Genomic DNA, 15,582 nt, shown 5'->3' with positions numbered 1-15,582 from the left:
ACCACTGAAAACGAGAGGCGTGTCTTACCCACTGCACACACTTCTTTCGCTAACAATTATGTAGCAATAAAGTTCAAATGGCGGGAATAGTGTAGAAGAAATAAAGACAAATGTCCAGAAGGCAGCGAGAAGAGAAAATGAGCAAGTCAGCAGTGGGGATGCAAAAATACTGCTGTTGGGAGCTGAATATGATGAGGTGAGAGCACGAAAAAAAGCGAACTTCAACAGAAGCTATACTTCTTGTTTAGTGTGTTCCTTGTGTAATCATAAGAGCGGTACTGAATCTCATTTTTGTAGGGAGGGGATATATTTGTGGTGCCCATACAGGGTCAACTATACGCGGTGGAAAAGCTTATGAGGGTGCGGTGGGGTGGGGTGGGGTGGGTAGTGTTGAGAAATAATTAAGAAAAAAATTCGACACGTTGCGCGGTTTCCGAGTTACTTAGTATCGAAGTTAGCCAATCAGGGCATTGTGCGCGCAAATTCAAGCGGCCTGCCAGAGGCAGGGGCGCAAAACGTGGTCCTGATTTGGTTTCCTAAAAGCAAAGAGCGCGATACAAAAATTGGACATGGGAGGGTAGTAGGATCGAAACCGCGCCAAAGGCTGAGCAGTCTCATGCGCTATCATCTACGCTATGAGAACAAGCGACAGTGATTGTATCTGACGGGGCCGGTTGAATTTGCAATGGGCTGATAAGCTAACTTCAATGCTAATTAACTCGGAACCGGCGCAACAGAGTGAATTTTTTTCTTAACAAATATTTCTCAGTACAATCTACCCCGCAAAAACCGTTCGAACTTTTTCAGACCTTCTGACCACGCTGTGTATCAATCAGTACGTATGGATTTGTACCTGAAACCACATTCTTTCGAATACGATTGTAGAATTTTATCATACTATTACCTTGTCTGATGAGGAAATTTGTTTCAGCTCCAAGATTACTCTGCAATTCACACGTGTGGGTTTGGCAGAGGCTTCACAAAATCATTTTCAGATTTTTTCTCGGTCGTTGCACTCTCCAAGAGCATGTGGGGAAAAATGAACACACATTTCCGTGCGAGTTCCCATTTTTCTTATTTGAATGCGATAATCTCTCCTCTCCATGTAGGTGAGAGTCAATAAAATATTTTTGCACTTGGAGGAGAAAGTGATGCTTGAAATTTCGTTAACACGACTCGCTGCAACGAAAATCGCCCTTGTTTTAATCGTCGCCGTAACTATGTAGGCAGTCTAAATTTTTTGCACCTTTTAAGTGTTCAAATGGCTCTGAGCACTATGGGACTTCTGTGGTCATCAGTCCCCTAGATCTTAGAACTACTTAAACCTAACTAACCTACGGACATCACACACATCCATGCCCGAGGCAGGATTCGAACCTGCGACCGTAGCAGTCGCGCGGTTCCGGACTGAGCGCCTTAACCGCGAGACCACCGCGGCCGGCCCGGATCAATTGCCACAGTGAAACGGGATTCGCTACAGAACACCACCGTTGCTGAACCCAAACGATATTCTCCCTATATCAATGAAACCTTTCTCGACGATGATATGGTTGAAGTAGGATGCGTTTAACAGGCTTCCAAGTATACAAACCAGTCTGAATTAAACGCTGCGATATGGCCTTGTGCCGCAGCGGTTGCAAGATCTGCAGCTATCTGCCTGGGAGTGAGATGTCTGTTCCTTTTCGCCCCTAGGGCTAAGGATCGATACTCTTGCACAGTGTTGTGGTCTCTGACCACCGGCATGCTTTCACACAGCATTTCCAGCTTCAGCGGCCTTTTGTAAGGACCCTCCCATTACTGTGGCCACAGTAGTAGCACTTGGGGACCGCCTTCGGGGCGTCCTCGATCGTAAGCGTCAAATGATGCCTAGCAGTTATGTTGCCGTTCCACATGGAATGTCGCACTAATCGGTTCCACAATTACCATCGTCGAATACCGTACTGCATGGACTGTCGAATGCATACAGTGTTTTCGTGCGCAGGCTCCGCTGCAGTTAACATGTCCCGCCCTCACTTTTCCTTTTCTATCATTGATTTGGTGTTCCGCAGCAACTGTCGCTTGTTCTGTAGCCACTGTCATGTAGTGTAGATTAGGAACAGCAGATAACTTAACATTTTCTTTGACAACCCCATGCATCATTTCCCTTTGGCTATATGGCTTCTCACCTATCACAAATCCAGTTGCACAACCCGAGACGATAGTTCACTGGCACGCAATCTCATTAGAAGTCCCTTGGGATGAACGGTGACAAAAAAATCTTCTGAAAATCGGCTTACGAGCCCCTGTCGATAATACTCTGTACTTCGTTTGAATCAAGGGCCATCTGTGTTTCACAACAACAATATTTCCTCAGTCAGTGCTAGTTGTGTCAGAAGATAGAAGCATTTCGTAATTTTGGAACATAGTACGTGTTTCAAAATCCTATTACAAATCGATGCCAATGATATTACTGGTTATTTCTATTTCCTTTCTTGTATGATGGTGTGTCCCGTACAACTTTCCACTCTTAGGTACAGACCTTTCGTCTGCCGAGCGGTTGTGTATATTGTTACTAAATATAGAGCTATTTGATCAGCGTACTCCTAATGGCACCTGCTATGCAGTTTGGACCAAAGACTTCTTGCGCTAAACAACCATGCGTCTCTCAGTTTCGAGAAAGCATGACGACGACGGATACAACGGTCATCTACCTAAGCGACTGGTAACGTATATTCGTGTTGATTCAGCAGTGATGACTAAACGGCGTCCCGTGCCTGACCATAGCAACATTCTTTTCAGAGAGACAGTTATATGAGCGTTTGAAGCGGGAGAGGAGCAGGGACTCACCCAGGCGCCGGTCCAGATGTTGGAGCCCAGCTTGAAGACGGGCAGCGAGATGAGGAAGAAGACGCCGGCCACCAGCTGCACGGCGCCCGCGCAGATGTAGGCGATGCTGCAGAGCGCATGCGCCGCCGGCGACCACCGCTGCGTCCAGCACATCGGGCGCCCCGACCTCTGCCTGCGGACAGCACTCAGTCAGATCCCGCTGCATTACACACACACACACACACACACACACACACACACACACACACACACACACACACACACACACACTTTCAAAGTACAAAACATTCCCTCTAACTAACGCTGCCGACGTGTTACTAAAATACAGACACTATATCTACATCAACACTCTGCCACACCAATGCCAGTCAATGGCTAAAGGTAGAACTTATTGCACGAATGCTTGCTTGTGTACATCTGCTGTTAGTGTAAGTTTCGTAAGTCTACCATTCACTTTAATGGGTATGTCACGTATATGATTGTGGAGAATGGTGACAGGAAAGCTAGAATCCGCCCTGCACACTGCTTGTTGAGTTTTCTAGTACGTTTTCGCATGTTGCTATGCATGTTTCTTAAAGTTTTGGCCATTGTTCAGCGTAACTGTTCTACTATTTAGCGAGTCAACTAAGCTGAAGGCCATTTCCGCTGTCCCTCCTCAGATACTGCTCGATGTCGCCTGTTCATCCTCTTGTGATGTCACATACATGACAAGTATTCTGGTCCAGGTGGAGCAAGTGTTGTTTAAGCAGTCTCAGGCCAACCGCAGTTTCCAGTATCCTATTAATAAGCCCAAGCCTGTTATTTGTTTGATCTGCAACTAAGCCTCTGTTTTCGTCCCACAGTTTTCAACACAGTTTTACTATTTTCTTAATAAAACGAACGAAAGAAATTAAATGCAGGAAAGACATAAAGCGTGCAATTAAAAGACGGAATAATAGCAACTTCAATACAAAAGTGAAATAGCATTTTTTCCGGTACTCAGTCATAACACATTTCCACTATACAAACAAGGAAAATTTTAAAAATCCTTTAAAAATAACGAATTAGAACGAAATGATGATCACAGGAAATTACCTATTATTGGCAACTACCCTCCGTTACAAGAAATGATCAGCAATGCATTTTACAACAGTGTGCCAGACCGAGACACGAACTTGGGACCTTTGTCATTCGCGGGAAAGTGATCTACCATCTGAGCTACCCAAGCAAGATTCACGACTGGTCCAGCGAAGACGGGTCGCGAGTCATGCTTGGGTAGCTCAGATGGCAGAACACTTGTGCGCGAAAGGCAAAGGTCCTGAATTCGAGTCTCGGTCCGGCACATAGTTTTAATCTGCCAGGAAGTTTCGTATCAGCGCATACTCCGCTGCAGGGCGAAAATTTCATTCTGAATTTTACAACGCTTTATAAAAGGAAAACTATACTTACATAGAATAATTATTTGTAGTATATTGTGCAATCGTATGCAAGCGGTGGGGATCGGTGAAAGTAATTTCCGTCTAATCAGTACACATTAGGGGTAATATGAAGTATAGTTATGCTTTAGCTGTTTGCTTAATTTTGTGTCCCAAACCTTGACAGTTCGTGTGGGTAAACTATTTAGAGTGTCAAAGAGTCAAGATTTTTAATGAGGAACTGATTGACACTTCTACATCATTATTTCCATCCTTAATTCCAATATCTAATGGACAATGTAAATACTTAAATTATTTAACGTTTGTCAGGTATGGAATGGGGTAAAATTATGTACTATCAACGGACGTTCGCAAAAATGGTAAGGTTGAACGAATGTGTCCGATTCAAAAAGAAGTGTCTGTAAGCTGCAGTCATCCCAACGTGCTTGAAAATGACCCTCGTATGAAACTGGCCTATTGCACGGAAAACAAAAATAATACAGCCTACTTGAACCACGTTTTCATTCTCAAAACACGTTGAGGCTGTGGACCCCAACAAAAACACAATTTTAATATGTAATACATTGCAACATTTTCGCAGTGTAATATTTGATAATTTATAACTTTCTTTACGCAATCAGTAGTACTGGAGTCATTTTTATACCTATTAAAAGTATAATAAATTCATTAGTGATGAGTATCTTACAGCCATCAAGCAAAGTGATTCAGTTTTTTGTTTGGGTAAAGATGATGGCACAATACACTGTACTGAAACAGGCTTATACAACAAACTATCTAAACGTAGACTGTTGGTAGTCACACCAATAGATATTATCGAGATTCAGCAAATCAAACCAACGTCTTAGACAACTACTGAAAGGGAGTCACCGATATTATCAATGTACGTGGGCAAAAGGAAGTCTTTTCCGTTAGACAGCTGTGTGACCCAACTCTACAAAATAAGTAAAACAGTGAAACTTGTGTTAATGTACACGGCTATCTGGTTAATTAACCTTTAGTTTCCCTTAGTGCAGCGTAATATTCAAGTGTACATCGGAAACCCCACTCCCTGGAGGAAACGTCGAACATATCTGATACACAAACGCGCGTGCCTTTTCTGTTTTATGCAGAGTAATCATGGTCCTCAAATCAAATAGCTGGAAGAAAAATGGCCAGGGAATCGAGTTTTGTGGAGGCTGTAGAAAGCTTAGTAGATTTACAACGTACCTTAGCTTTGCATAAGTCTGTTTACCGTTTGCTGAATATCTAGAGCTCTACCAGTTACGACAGAATGCTTTCCTTACGTATTTCACTCCGGTGCACGTTCACCTTCCCACTAACAGACCACAGATCTCGGAGCTTCCTTTGATATAAATTACAGACGCTCTTTTTCCTCTTTAACCAACTGCTTTCCAGAAACAGATTTATACGTAAGTCAGGACAGGTCACGAACAGAAACATTTCCTCCATTATGTTCGCAATATCTTATTCTTCAGTAGATCAATTCATAAGTTCGAGTAACAGAGGAATAACAATGAGGTGGTGGTGGTGGTGTGTGAGGGCTGCTGATGGATGCAACAAAGGAGCGAACACTGTCATCCGAAGCGCTTTTTTAAACTGCACCCTTCATTCTTGAACGTTTAATAAGTACGAAGAGGCTGATGACAACACGTGGATTAAATATATCGTATAGTCTCTCCGTAAACTGAAGGAAAAGCAGCGCTTGTGGTGGAGGAAGCTGTCTTCCTCAGAAGAACGCTACAACTGTCGTACAGGATGACTAATAATCAGGTTCCCGTCTAGCAGTACAGTGCAGCGTTGAATGATTTAAGTCGATCCTGTCGTCCAGCGTTTCTTTCGTTATTAATTTATGAATTCTGTTTAATGTTGACGTACTCAGGTGAAACCGAACACTCGCTGGCGTGTCTGCATATTGTGCTGCATCTGCGGAACGGTGAAACAGGCTGCAGGTGTTACTTGTGATATAGTGGGATAGGGAATGTGAACTCACCCGTCCGCTCTTCAGTCTACTCACAGACTGCAGAGAAAGTCGTTCTCGCGTTTAACACCGTCGAATTCAAAATACTTTTATGTTTCCAAAATACTTTTATTACTGACGCCTATTACCCAAATTTCACGCAACATATAACCCGATCAGCATGAATTACAAAACTGCTTTCATACTACGGAATAGTGTATTTACGTTAACTCGTTAGCGTTGCCCTTGCTTTCGCTCTTGGTAACGGCGACAAGTGTGTTTTGTCAAAATTTTCAGACTTTACCAATCTAGTTCATGTCCCCAGAATCCCTGCATGGGGTACATGCAAGCCATTACTTGTTAAGTTTCTGCTGAAGCAGCTGCATCTGATCGTCGCGATGTCACCCGCAACGCGGAGGTAGGCAACCAACAAGGCAGCGGCGTGTTACAGGCAGGCACCGCAAATCAGGCGTAACGCCTCGGCTTCAACCGCGCGTTCTTCTACACTTTCCTTTACGAACCAGGTTGGTGTCATGAAAACCCTGTGATGCTCTCGTGTCAAGTCTTTTCTCTATCTCTTAGTGGCGAACAATGCTTTCGGTTTAACACAGCATCCTAAACGCAGCACAGCAGGCTTGTTTCGTTTTATCCGACAATCCGGTAATTTAGACCGCGTAGAACCAAAGACAAAGATGCAAGCTTTTTCTTTTTTATCTTCCCAGAACAACTTCATGCGTTGGCTGATGGCCTGCCTCTGTCCATTTGACATCACTCTCCTAAGTTGTTGTTAATTTCGTTGTTGGGCAGGAAACTTCGAGTATTCATCAGTAGCCTGAAACTTTTCCTGTTGTGTATGGTGTTTTCTGTGACGCTTTCTCAATTCCTTTCCTGTCTCTTCCAGCCATTCCGCGGTGTTTTTTAACTTGGAAATTAAAAATTTTTTCGTTAGCTTATTGTCATTCATTCTGTACAAATAACCGTAAAATTTTAATCTCCACTTTCTAACTGTGTGTTTGAGATTTTTTCCTATATAGATCATTTCTCCTCTTCGTCCAGTTATCTTCGTTCTCTTGTGGTCCTACAATTTTTCTGGATATTTTCGTTTCTTTCTTTTCCAGTTCTTGTTCGCCTCTTTTATTAAGAGTTAGACATTCGGAACCGTAAAGTGCTCCTGGTTTGATTACTGCTGCGTAGTGTTTCATTTTTGCCTGGAATGAGACTGATCGTATATTATATCGATTTTTGATGAGTTTGTATGTTAATTCCATTTTCTTCTATCTTTCCTTACTTGTGGTGTTATCTAACCCATCTGATTGAATCCATTCTCCCAAATATTTAAACTTTTCAACTCTTCTGATGTTTCCGTGTTGCGTTCGTATATATTTTTCTCTGATGTGTGAATGTTCAATGTATTCCGCTTTCTCATATGATATTAGTAATCCGTTTTTAGTTGCAGTTTTGTGAACTGTTTCTAATCATTATCTTTGCATCTGTTTTGTCTTTAGAACTTACTGCAATATCGCAAGCTAAAGCGAGACTTTTCACCTTAAATCTTCCTCTTCCTTTTCCTAGACTGATTCCTGCAATGTTTTTCTCTTTTAGTTCTTCATCCCACTCTCTGAAGACCTTGTCTAAGACCAGATTGAGGAGAATCGGTGAGAGCCCATCGCCCTGCCAAACACCTGTGTTTACTATGAAGGGTTCAGAAACTTCTACTGGAAATTTAATTTTTGAAATTGTGTCTTTCAGTATCTGTTCGACTAATTGTCTGGTGGTTTTGTCGATATCTGCTCCTTCCAGTGTTAGGAATACTGTCTATTCACCGAATCGTACGCTTTTTTGAAATCGATGAATGTAACGACTGTATTGAAGTTCCGCATTGTTCAAGTTAAAATTTTGCGCGGGGCACGATCTATTTTTTCTGGATCCTGTTCACACTCGCCAATTGTGGGTTCTACTTGATCTGTCTTATGCAGTAGAACTTTGGACATGATTTTGTAGGTGACGGGAAGTGGTGACATAATTGGTGTCTATCCTGTCACCCTTCTTATGTAGCGGATGGATTATGCTTCGTTTCCTGTCGTCCGACATTTTTCTTTCTCTTAGCATCTTTAATAACCTCATAAATGTTCTCAACTACCCGCTTCCCTCCCACTTTCCACGTCTCAGCTTGCATGCTGTCTTCATCTGGCGCTCTGTTTTTCAGCTGGCCACTGTATTGTTGGATTTGATGCAGTGTTAGTGGTTCTGAAGGTGGGTTTTCCTTTTGAGGCTGTCTGAAAATTAGTTTGTGTTGGTTCCTCGCAGTTTAGAAGATTTTTGGAACATTTTGCTAGTAACTCACAATTGTCTTTGTCGTTGGGTAACCACTATGCTTGTTGAATCTTTGAAGTGTTGACTAACGTGTTATGTCTTATTTGAAAACTTTGTAGACGTCCTTAGTGGTGTTCTGTCTGAAATTTGTATCTCTTTCTCTCTGTTAGAATAATTTTTGATATCTGCTTTCTAATATGAGTGAATGTCTTCCATTTTCTTTCGGTTTTTACAGGAATTCCGTTTTTTCAAAGCAGTTGCTCTATATCCTATTGCTTCGTCACATATCTTATTCAGCCACCTTTGTTTCTTCCTTCTGCGTGGTTGTTCTAGTTCTTTCACAGTTTCTATCATTGCTTCTCTGATTTCGTCGCAGTTTATCATTGTTGCGTGAAACTTTTTAACAAATTCGTTCCTGTTCTCTGACAGAACTTTCGTGTCAATTCCGTGTACTTTTTTAATTTTGGGGTTTGGTCTTCTAGGTCGAAATTTGGCTTTGATTTCTGTTAAAAAGTGGTCCAAATCTATACCCAGTCCTCTTCCGAATCGTACGTTAATGATTTCTCTATGATTTTGTTTGGTTATTGCCACAGGATTCAGTTGATATAAGCCTAAATGTTTGTTACAAGAGACCACGTCGTCTTTCTAGTTTTCTTACTGCTGCGTTTGTGTGCAGGAAAATTCGCTACTTTTGCCTCTTATGTCTCTTCTCTGCTTATCTATGGGTTGAGGTCTACGAGTAGTTTTACGTGGTGCTTTGGTATTTTTGATGTCTCATGTTCTAGTGTCTCTCAAAATTGACTTTTTTGGATTTTTTTTCTGTTGTTGGTAGGTGCATGCGCATTTATGATGGTTTAGCCCTTGTTTGCTGATCTAAACGAGAGAAGTGATGTTCGCTTCGATGGGGACGCAAAATTCGTCCGTTTGATCATGGAAGCTGTTCCAAGCATGGCGACTTTATTCTTTATAGATCCAGTACCCCTTTGATTAAAATGTGTTTCTCTTCAACACATCTCGCTGCCTGAAGCACTAGCATGAGTATGTTGCGTCTGCTTAACATGTCCGTCAATGGTTGAAGTTTCCCAGTCTTTAGTAGTGCGTTTTTTTCCATGCTTGTCTCCAAATATCAATATCCTAAAGCAGCAGGACGTAGTTCTGCGTAGTTCTACGTAGAAGACACTCGAGAAAATTGCCTTTAAATATTAGAATACATCCGTGCACTGTTAAGCACAAACATTTTTAATTTATCAACATAGTCTCTGGTAACATAAGAGCCTTGTAATCCTGAAGTCGCTGGTTTAAATTTACCGAGATGCAACTTCTATTTCTTAGCTTTTATTTCAGTATTTTCAAATGTAAACGATAATTGTGCTGGCGTAAGTTGTCGCTAGCACACCGGTCGCTAGCATCTACTACCAATCTTCGCGCTACATCTCTAGGGATGCTGGAAGACAACATCCGACGCCAATGCCTCACCATAACTCCGGACATGCTTTACAGTGCTGTTCACAACATTATTCCTCGACTACAGCTATTGTTGAGGAATGATGGCCTAAACTTGCTCCCTTGGTATAAGACTCTACTGTGGCGACGAGGACGCTACATTAATTAACGATATAGAAACATAATTTTTAATAACTGATCGAATGAAAATAAACTACGATTTCATTTGCCTTACTGATAAATGAAAATATCGATAATACTGGGTGATCAAAAAGTCAGTATAAATTTGAAAACTGAATAAATCACGGAATAATGTAGATAGAGAGGTACAAATTGACACGTGCTTGGAATGACATGAGATTTTATTAGAACAAAAAATAAAAAAAATATAAACGTTCAAAAAATGTCCGACAGATGGCGCTTCGTCTGATCAGAATAGCAATAATTAGCATAACAAAGTAAGGCAAAGCAAAGAAGTTGATCTTTACAGGAAATGCTCAATATGTCCACCATCATTCCTCAACAATAGCTGTAGTCGAGGAATAATGTTGTGAACAGCACTGTAAAGCATGTCCGGAGTTATGGTGAGGCATTGGCGGCGGATGTTTTCTTTCAGCATCCCTAGAGATGTCGGTCGATCACGATACACTTGCGACTTCAGGTAACACCAAAGCCAATAATCGCACGGACTGAGATCTGGGGACCTGGGAGGCCAAGCATGGCTCTGAGAACTATGGGACTTAACATATGAGGTCATCATTCCCCTAGAACTTAGAACGACTTAAACCTAACTAACCTAAGGACATCACACACATCCATACCCGAGGCAGGATGAGAACTTGCGACCGAGGCCAAGCATGACGAAAGTGGCGGCTGAGCACACGATCATCACAAAACGACGCGCGCAAGAGATCTTTCACGCTTCTAGCAACAAGCGGTGTTTTTTTTTTGGTTCTAATAAAACCACATGTCATTCCAAGCATGTGTGTCAATTTTTACCTCTCTATCTACATAATTCCGTGGTTTATTAAGTTTTCAAATTTATACTGACTATCTGCCCACCCGGTACTATTAAATTTCTAGAAATGAGTATTTTTTGAGGTTCCTCATTATTGTATCGTATTTTATTGTGGAATAGTGATATTTTTCGTATGATTAGTAATTAAAAATAAAAAGATTTTATTCAACACTCGTTAATTTTCCACATGGAAACGTCAATTGACTTAAGTACAATGAAGTTGCACCTAGCGAGTTTCGAGACTGAGGTTTAAATTGTACAACTTCGGAGACAATAGGAGACTGCCGTTCTATATGCTCCCTTTGTAAGCTCCATTGGATCGGAAATCTAATGAGTCTTAAAATTTGTTTTTTCTTCTAACTACATATGTTGCAATTCAGGTCGTCGGAGATTCAACACTTCACTTCAGTACATCGTCCTCAGCCCGTGTTGACAGGTGTCAGAATAGACTGGCCGAAGAGATGGAACCGAGTCCGGGGCGACGGACGTTAGGCTGTTGGCTGGTGACGCTGTGGGTGTCGGGGCGGAAACGAGACGCGCTGACCTGGCGCATCTCTGCTCGCTCGGCTTGGCGCGCCACGCTGTGTTATTAACGCCCTCACTCACGGCCAATTGCACACACGACCTTACAAAAGATAGCTGCCTCCTACCACGCCTCTATCTGAAAGCGTGATGTTATGTATAAAACAGGTCAAAGCCTTTTTTTCTGCAGTCTTCTAGTTATGTGACAAATGCACTTTTATCGCAGTTTACCCTCTATCTAACGCATGAAGACGCTTTGCTCAGATAAGCTACTTAATAATTAAAAGTCACTGTGGTTTTTCACAGTAAAGCGTAACCTCTGTTATCCGTATCAGATGGGACTGTAGGTCATCGAGATAACTGAAAATCCGCATAATCCGGAAAGGAAGAGAAAGTAAAGCAAAGTTGGTTATTTTCTCGAGGGTGTATCAAAACGCAATGCTGCTTTGTCAGAAATTTAAACAGATCATAGGCTACTGTTCAACTTAATCACCACGCATTTGTGCATTCTTGCGCCATCGTTGAACTCAGATATCAAAACCAGTTAGGAAAAATTCAGAGTTTTGATTCTTGACCCTTTACTTTAAAGTTGTTTTAACCTACTCATGAAGAAAATCTGTCGGGTCGCTGTAATGCACCTGAACAGTGTGCGGTGTTGGTAGAGAAGCTTGGTAACGGAGTAACGCAGATTGGAGATGTCCCAAGTATCAATGGAGGATATGCTGATGAATTGATTGCAGTAGGCGGACGTGCTAGAGTTCAGAATCGCCTGCCGGTGTGGCCGTGCGGTTCTAGGCGCTTCAGTCTGGAACTGCGTGACCGCTACGGTCGCAGGTTCGAATCCTGCCTCGGGCATGGATGTGTGTGATGTCCTTAGGTTAGTTAGGTTTAAGTAGTTCCAAGTTCTAGGGGACTGATGACCACAGATGTTAAGTCCCATAGTGCTCAGAGCCATTTAAACCATTTTTGTAGTTCAGAATCAACAGCGAAACCTCTGGAACCACACTTTAGAAAACTGAAAACGCAGTTAGAAGAGACCACTAAAAGACGTTGTGCCATCAAATTTCGTCACAATAATGCGCACCCCCACATGTCATTTTTCATAAACCAAGAGACTGCAAAAATGGGATAGTCTGTTGTGCCTCACGCACCTTACAGCCCTGACTTGGCCCCGTTTGACTACTACCTGTTTGCGTCTCTGAATCAGTAAGCATACAGTTCTCTTTCAGTGACTCATATAAGGTTAAAATAGTTTTAAAATCGTGCGTCAAGAAGCAAAATCCTGAATTTTTCCACACTGAGTAATATGCCAATGTTCAGCGATGGCGTAAATGTGTACAAATGCATGGTGACTATGTTGAACGGTAATGTTGTATAGAGAATAGTTCAGGCTATGATATGCACAAATTCCGCTTTCGTATGTATAAAACATTTTTATGACACAGGATGCATTACTTTTTGATACACCCTCGTACTGAACGATACAAATTATACATTAACTTCATGCAAATGTTGCTCAGGTTTTGAAATGAGACTGAGTTTTGTACGCTGAAATAATCTTCAAGTCTGTTGAGCCAGACGCTTATCGTCGTTTATGAACAGCAGAATCACGTAGGCGTTCCGGCCGAAATTGTTTCCGCCTAGCACTCCAAGTAACCTATTGTTTTGTCCAGCTGCGTTATTACCTCTGTATGTGCCGCAATGTCTTCGGATTGAGGGCACAGTTCGTTCAGTTAATACATCATTACTAACGTCATTGCTTGCAGACAGACAAATGGTGATAACTGCTCCTTTATAAGTCATACCGTCATTGTCATTTCGCAGCCAGTCATTTACGTCTCAATGTCTGCGCACCCTGGATCTATGCAAATGTCTCAGCACCAAATTCACCCGGATGTTTTGCAACCATTCCCCTTTATGCATACCATTTGGTGACTCTTTTTGTCCAATGACAGCAACACCTCCTCCTTTGATGTCATTAAACACTCGCATCAAACGCAAGCAAGAAGTAGTGTACATCTCAATATCAACTTCTCAATATCAACTTGTTAACTGACACCTAGCCAATATCCGTGTGTAAAGGTTGGATGAATTTAAATTGAATGATTCTCGTCGTAGACCGTTACCGCTATTACATCTAGAGTATCAAATACTGTACAGATACTGGTACTAAATCAATCCTAATTAACCGAAATTATGGAGTATAACGATCAGATTAAAGTGGGTGCACTGTTTTCATAAGCTTCATTCAGCGAAACTGCAACAATAAAACTACAAATATTTATGTTCTGACAAATGTCCTAATTTGATGACGAGATTCATAGTCACTGAAATTTCGTGTTTTGCTCTGTGGAGTAGTATCCTACGTTTTCCAATGAACATTCGTGCTTACAAGAGGACCGGGCCTATTCGTCATCTGTTTTCGTCCAAACTTACGTAATATACAGGGCCTGGCCAGAAATGTGAGACACGTAAGTGAAAGGTCCAAATGGCCAAGCCTTCAGAAAAAAGATAGCATGTTTGCGCGGATCGGAGGTGCGGCGTGAGCCATTTCCATTAGCGTAGTCTACAGGTAGCGGAAGGACTACCGAACGGTAATCGAGGGTCATGGGGTCGAGTCCCTATACGGATATTTGTGTGTTTTCGATTCTCTCGTTATTTACACAGCATATAAACTGAAATATGAAGGAACAACCCACTCGTTTACATCGCAATACGCTACATCCCTGTCTGAATATTTTTCCCTGACAGTCTACAAGGAAGTATTGGCCCTTTTCGACAGACATTTCTTAGCACAGTGGATGAGAACGCGGCAAAATATGGAAAATAACGTCATCAGTTAGTCGAAATACGGAAAACGTGAAAAAGACATTCAAAAATTTTGTGACTCGTGTGCAGTGCAACAAATTTCTTCTGTTAACTGACTAGTGGGGAAGGCGCACATATTCATATTCACAACTAAACGACGAGACTTCTCAGTATGAATCAGGGTTACCATCATGTAGTATTAAAATGTATCCCCCAAACGCACTCCACAAGAGCAATGTCTATTTTTATCGTCAGTCAAAGAACTCATCGTAAATCTTCAAAATCGTTCAAATGGCTCTAAACACTATAGTACTCAACATCTGAGGTCATCAGTCCCCTAGACTTAGGACTACTTAAACCTAACTAACCTAAGGACATCACACACATCCATGCCCGAGGCAGGATTCGAACCTGCGACCGTAGCGGTCGCGCGGTTCCGGATTGAAGTGCCTAATACCGCTCGGCCACAGCGGACGGCTGAAAATCTCCAAAACTAGTCTTATTTCATAGAAAGAGATGAAGACATCACATCCCAAGAAGCCTACATCAAAATACAGACCACTGTATATCATCAGTTATCCTCGCCAACACTTGGCAGATTGATCCGTTACGCTTGGTTTTCTTCCAAACTGTGTGGTAAGAGCGAACCTTCCATGAATATAAATGTTTATTTTTATATCGAAAGAGTAAAACAATCACGTAATTGTAAAAATGTGGTATTTATAGTATGTGCAAGATGCCGAGAAAATTGTTTCCATTCTTTGTACGATGAGTATCACACGAGCACGTGCAGATCATAAACTGAAAAATAACAAAATAATAGAATTTCATATACGAAGCCCTAGGATACGCCTTACAGTCCCTCCCTGGAATTTATTTCAAATCCCGAAATTTGCATTGCCTTTTCTTTTCATGCCTTTTATGAACATATTAATAAATACAACATATTGTACAGTATTTCGGTTTATTTGGAGTGCAAGTAATTTAAAAACTGAAAACAGAGTTTCCCGGCCGACACGTACCAGAAATGCTGTTTTGTTTAAACGGTTGGCTATTGGAGCTCCCACTGTTGCCACTTTCATTTCTGCCCAAGCCCTGAATGAAATATAAATATGAAAAACATCGGTAATTACGAGTATGCACGGTCCCTTTGTAAGCTGAACCTGTACAGCGCGCCCCGACTTCAACACGGCTTCCTGCCTCTCACGGCCATTGGACTGAAGATTGCGCTCTTCACTTGAGGAATGAAGGAAGTTTGCTGTTCAACGTCCCGTTGACGA

General features: G+C 41.9%; 1 protein-coding gene across 2 annotated transcripts in view; it reads right to left on the bottom strand.

Annotated features, from left to right (window-relative positions):
* Positions 1–15,582, bottom strand: part of LOC126481668 (uncharacterized) — a 462,622-nt gene that overhangs the window by 186,484 nt on the left and 260,556 nt on the right. For both annotated transcript variants that reach the window (XM_050105599.1, XM_050105608.1), the window contains exon 2: positions 2,827–2,998. In XM_050105599.1, the coding sequence (XP_049961556.1) occupies positions 2,827–2,979 (153 nt within the window). In that variant the 5' untranslated portion in view covers positions 2,980–2,998. The remainder of the gene's footprint in view (positions 1–2,826; positions 2,999–15,582) is intronic.

This window comes from Schistocerca serialis, chromosome 1 (assembly GCF_023864345.2).
Source record: "Schistocerca serialis cubense isolate TAMUIC-IGC-003099 chromosome 1, iqSchSeri2.2, whole genome shotgun sequence".
Taxonomy (NCBI): Eukaryota; Metazoa; Arthropoda; class Insecta; order Orthoptera; family Acrididae; genus Schistocerca; species Schistocerca serialis.
This window is presented reverse-complemented; position numbering and strand designations above follow the sequence as displayed.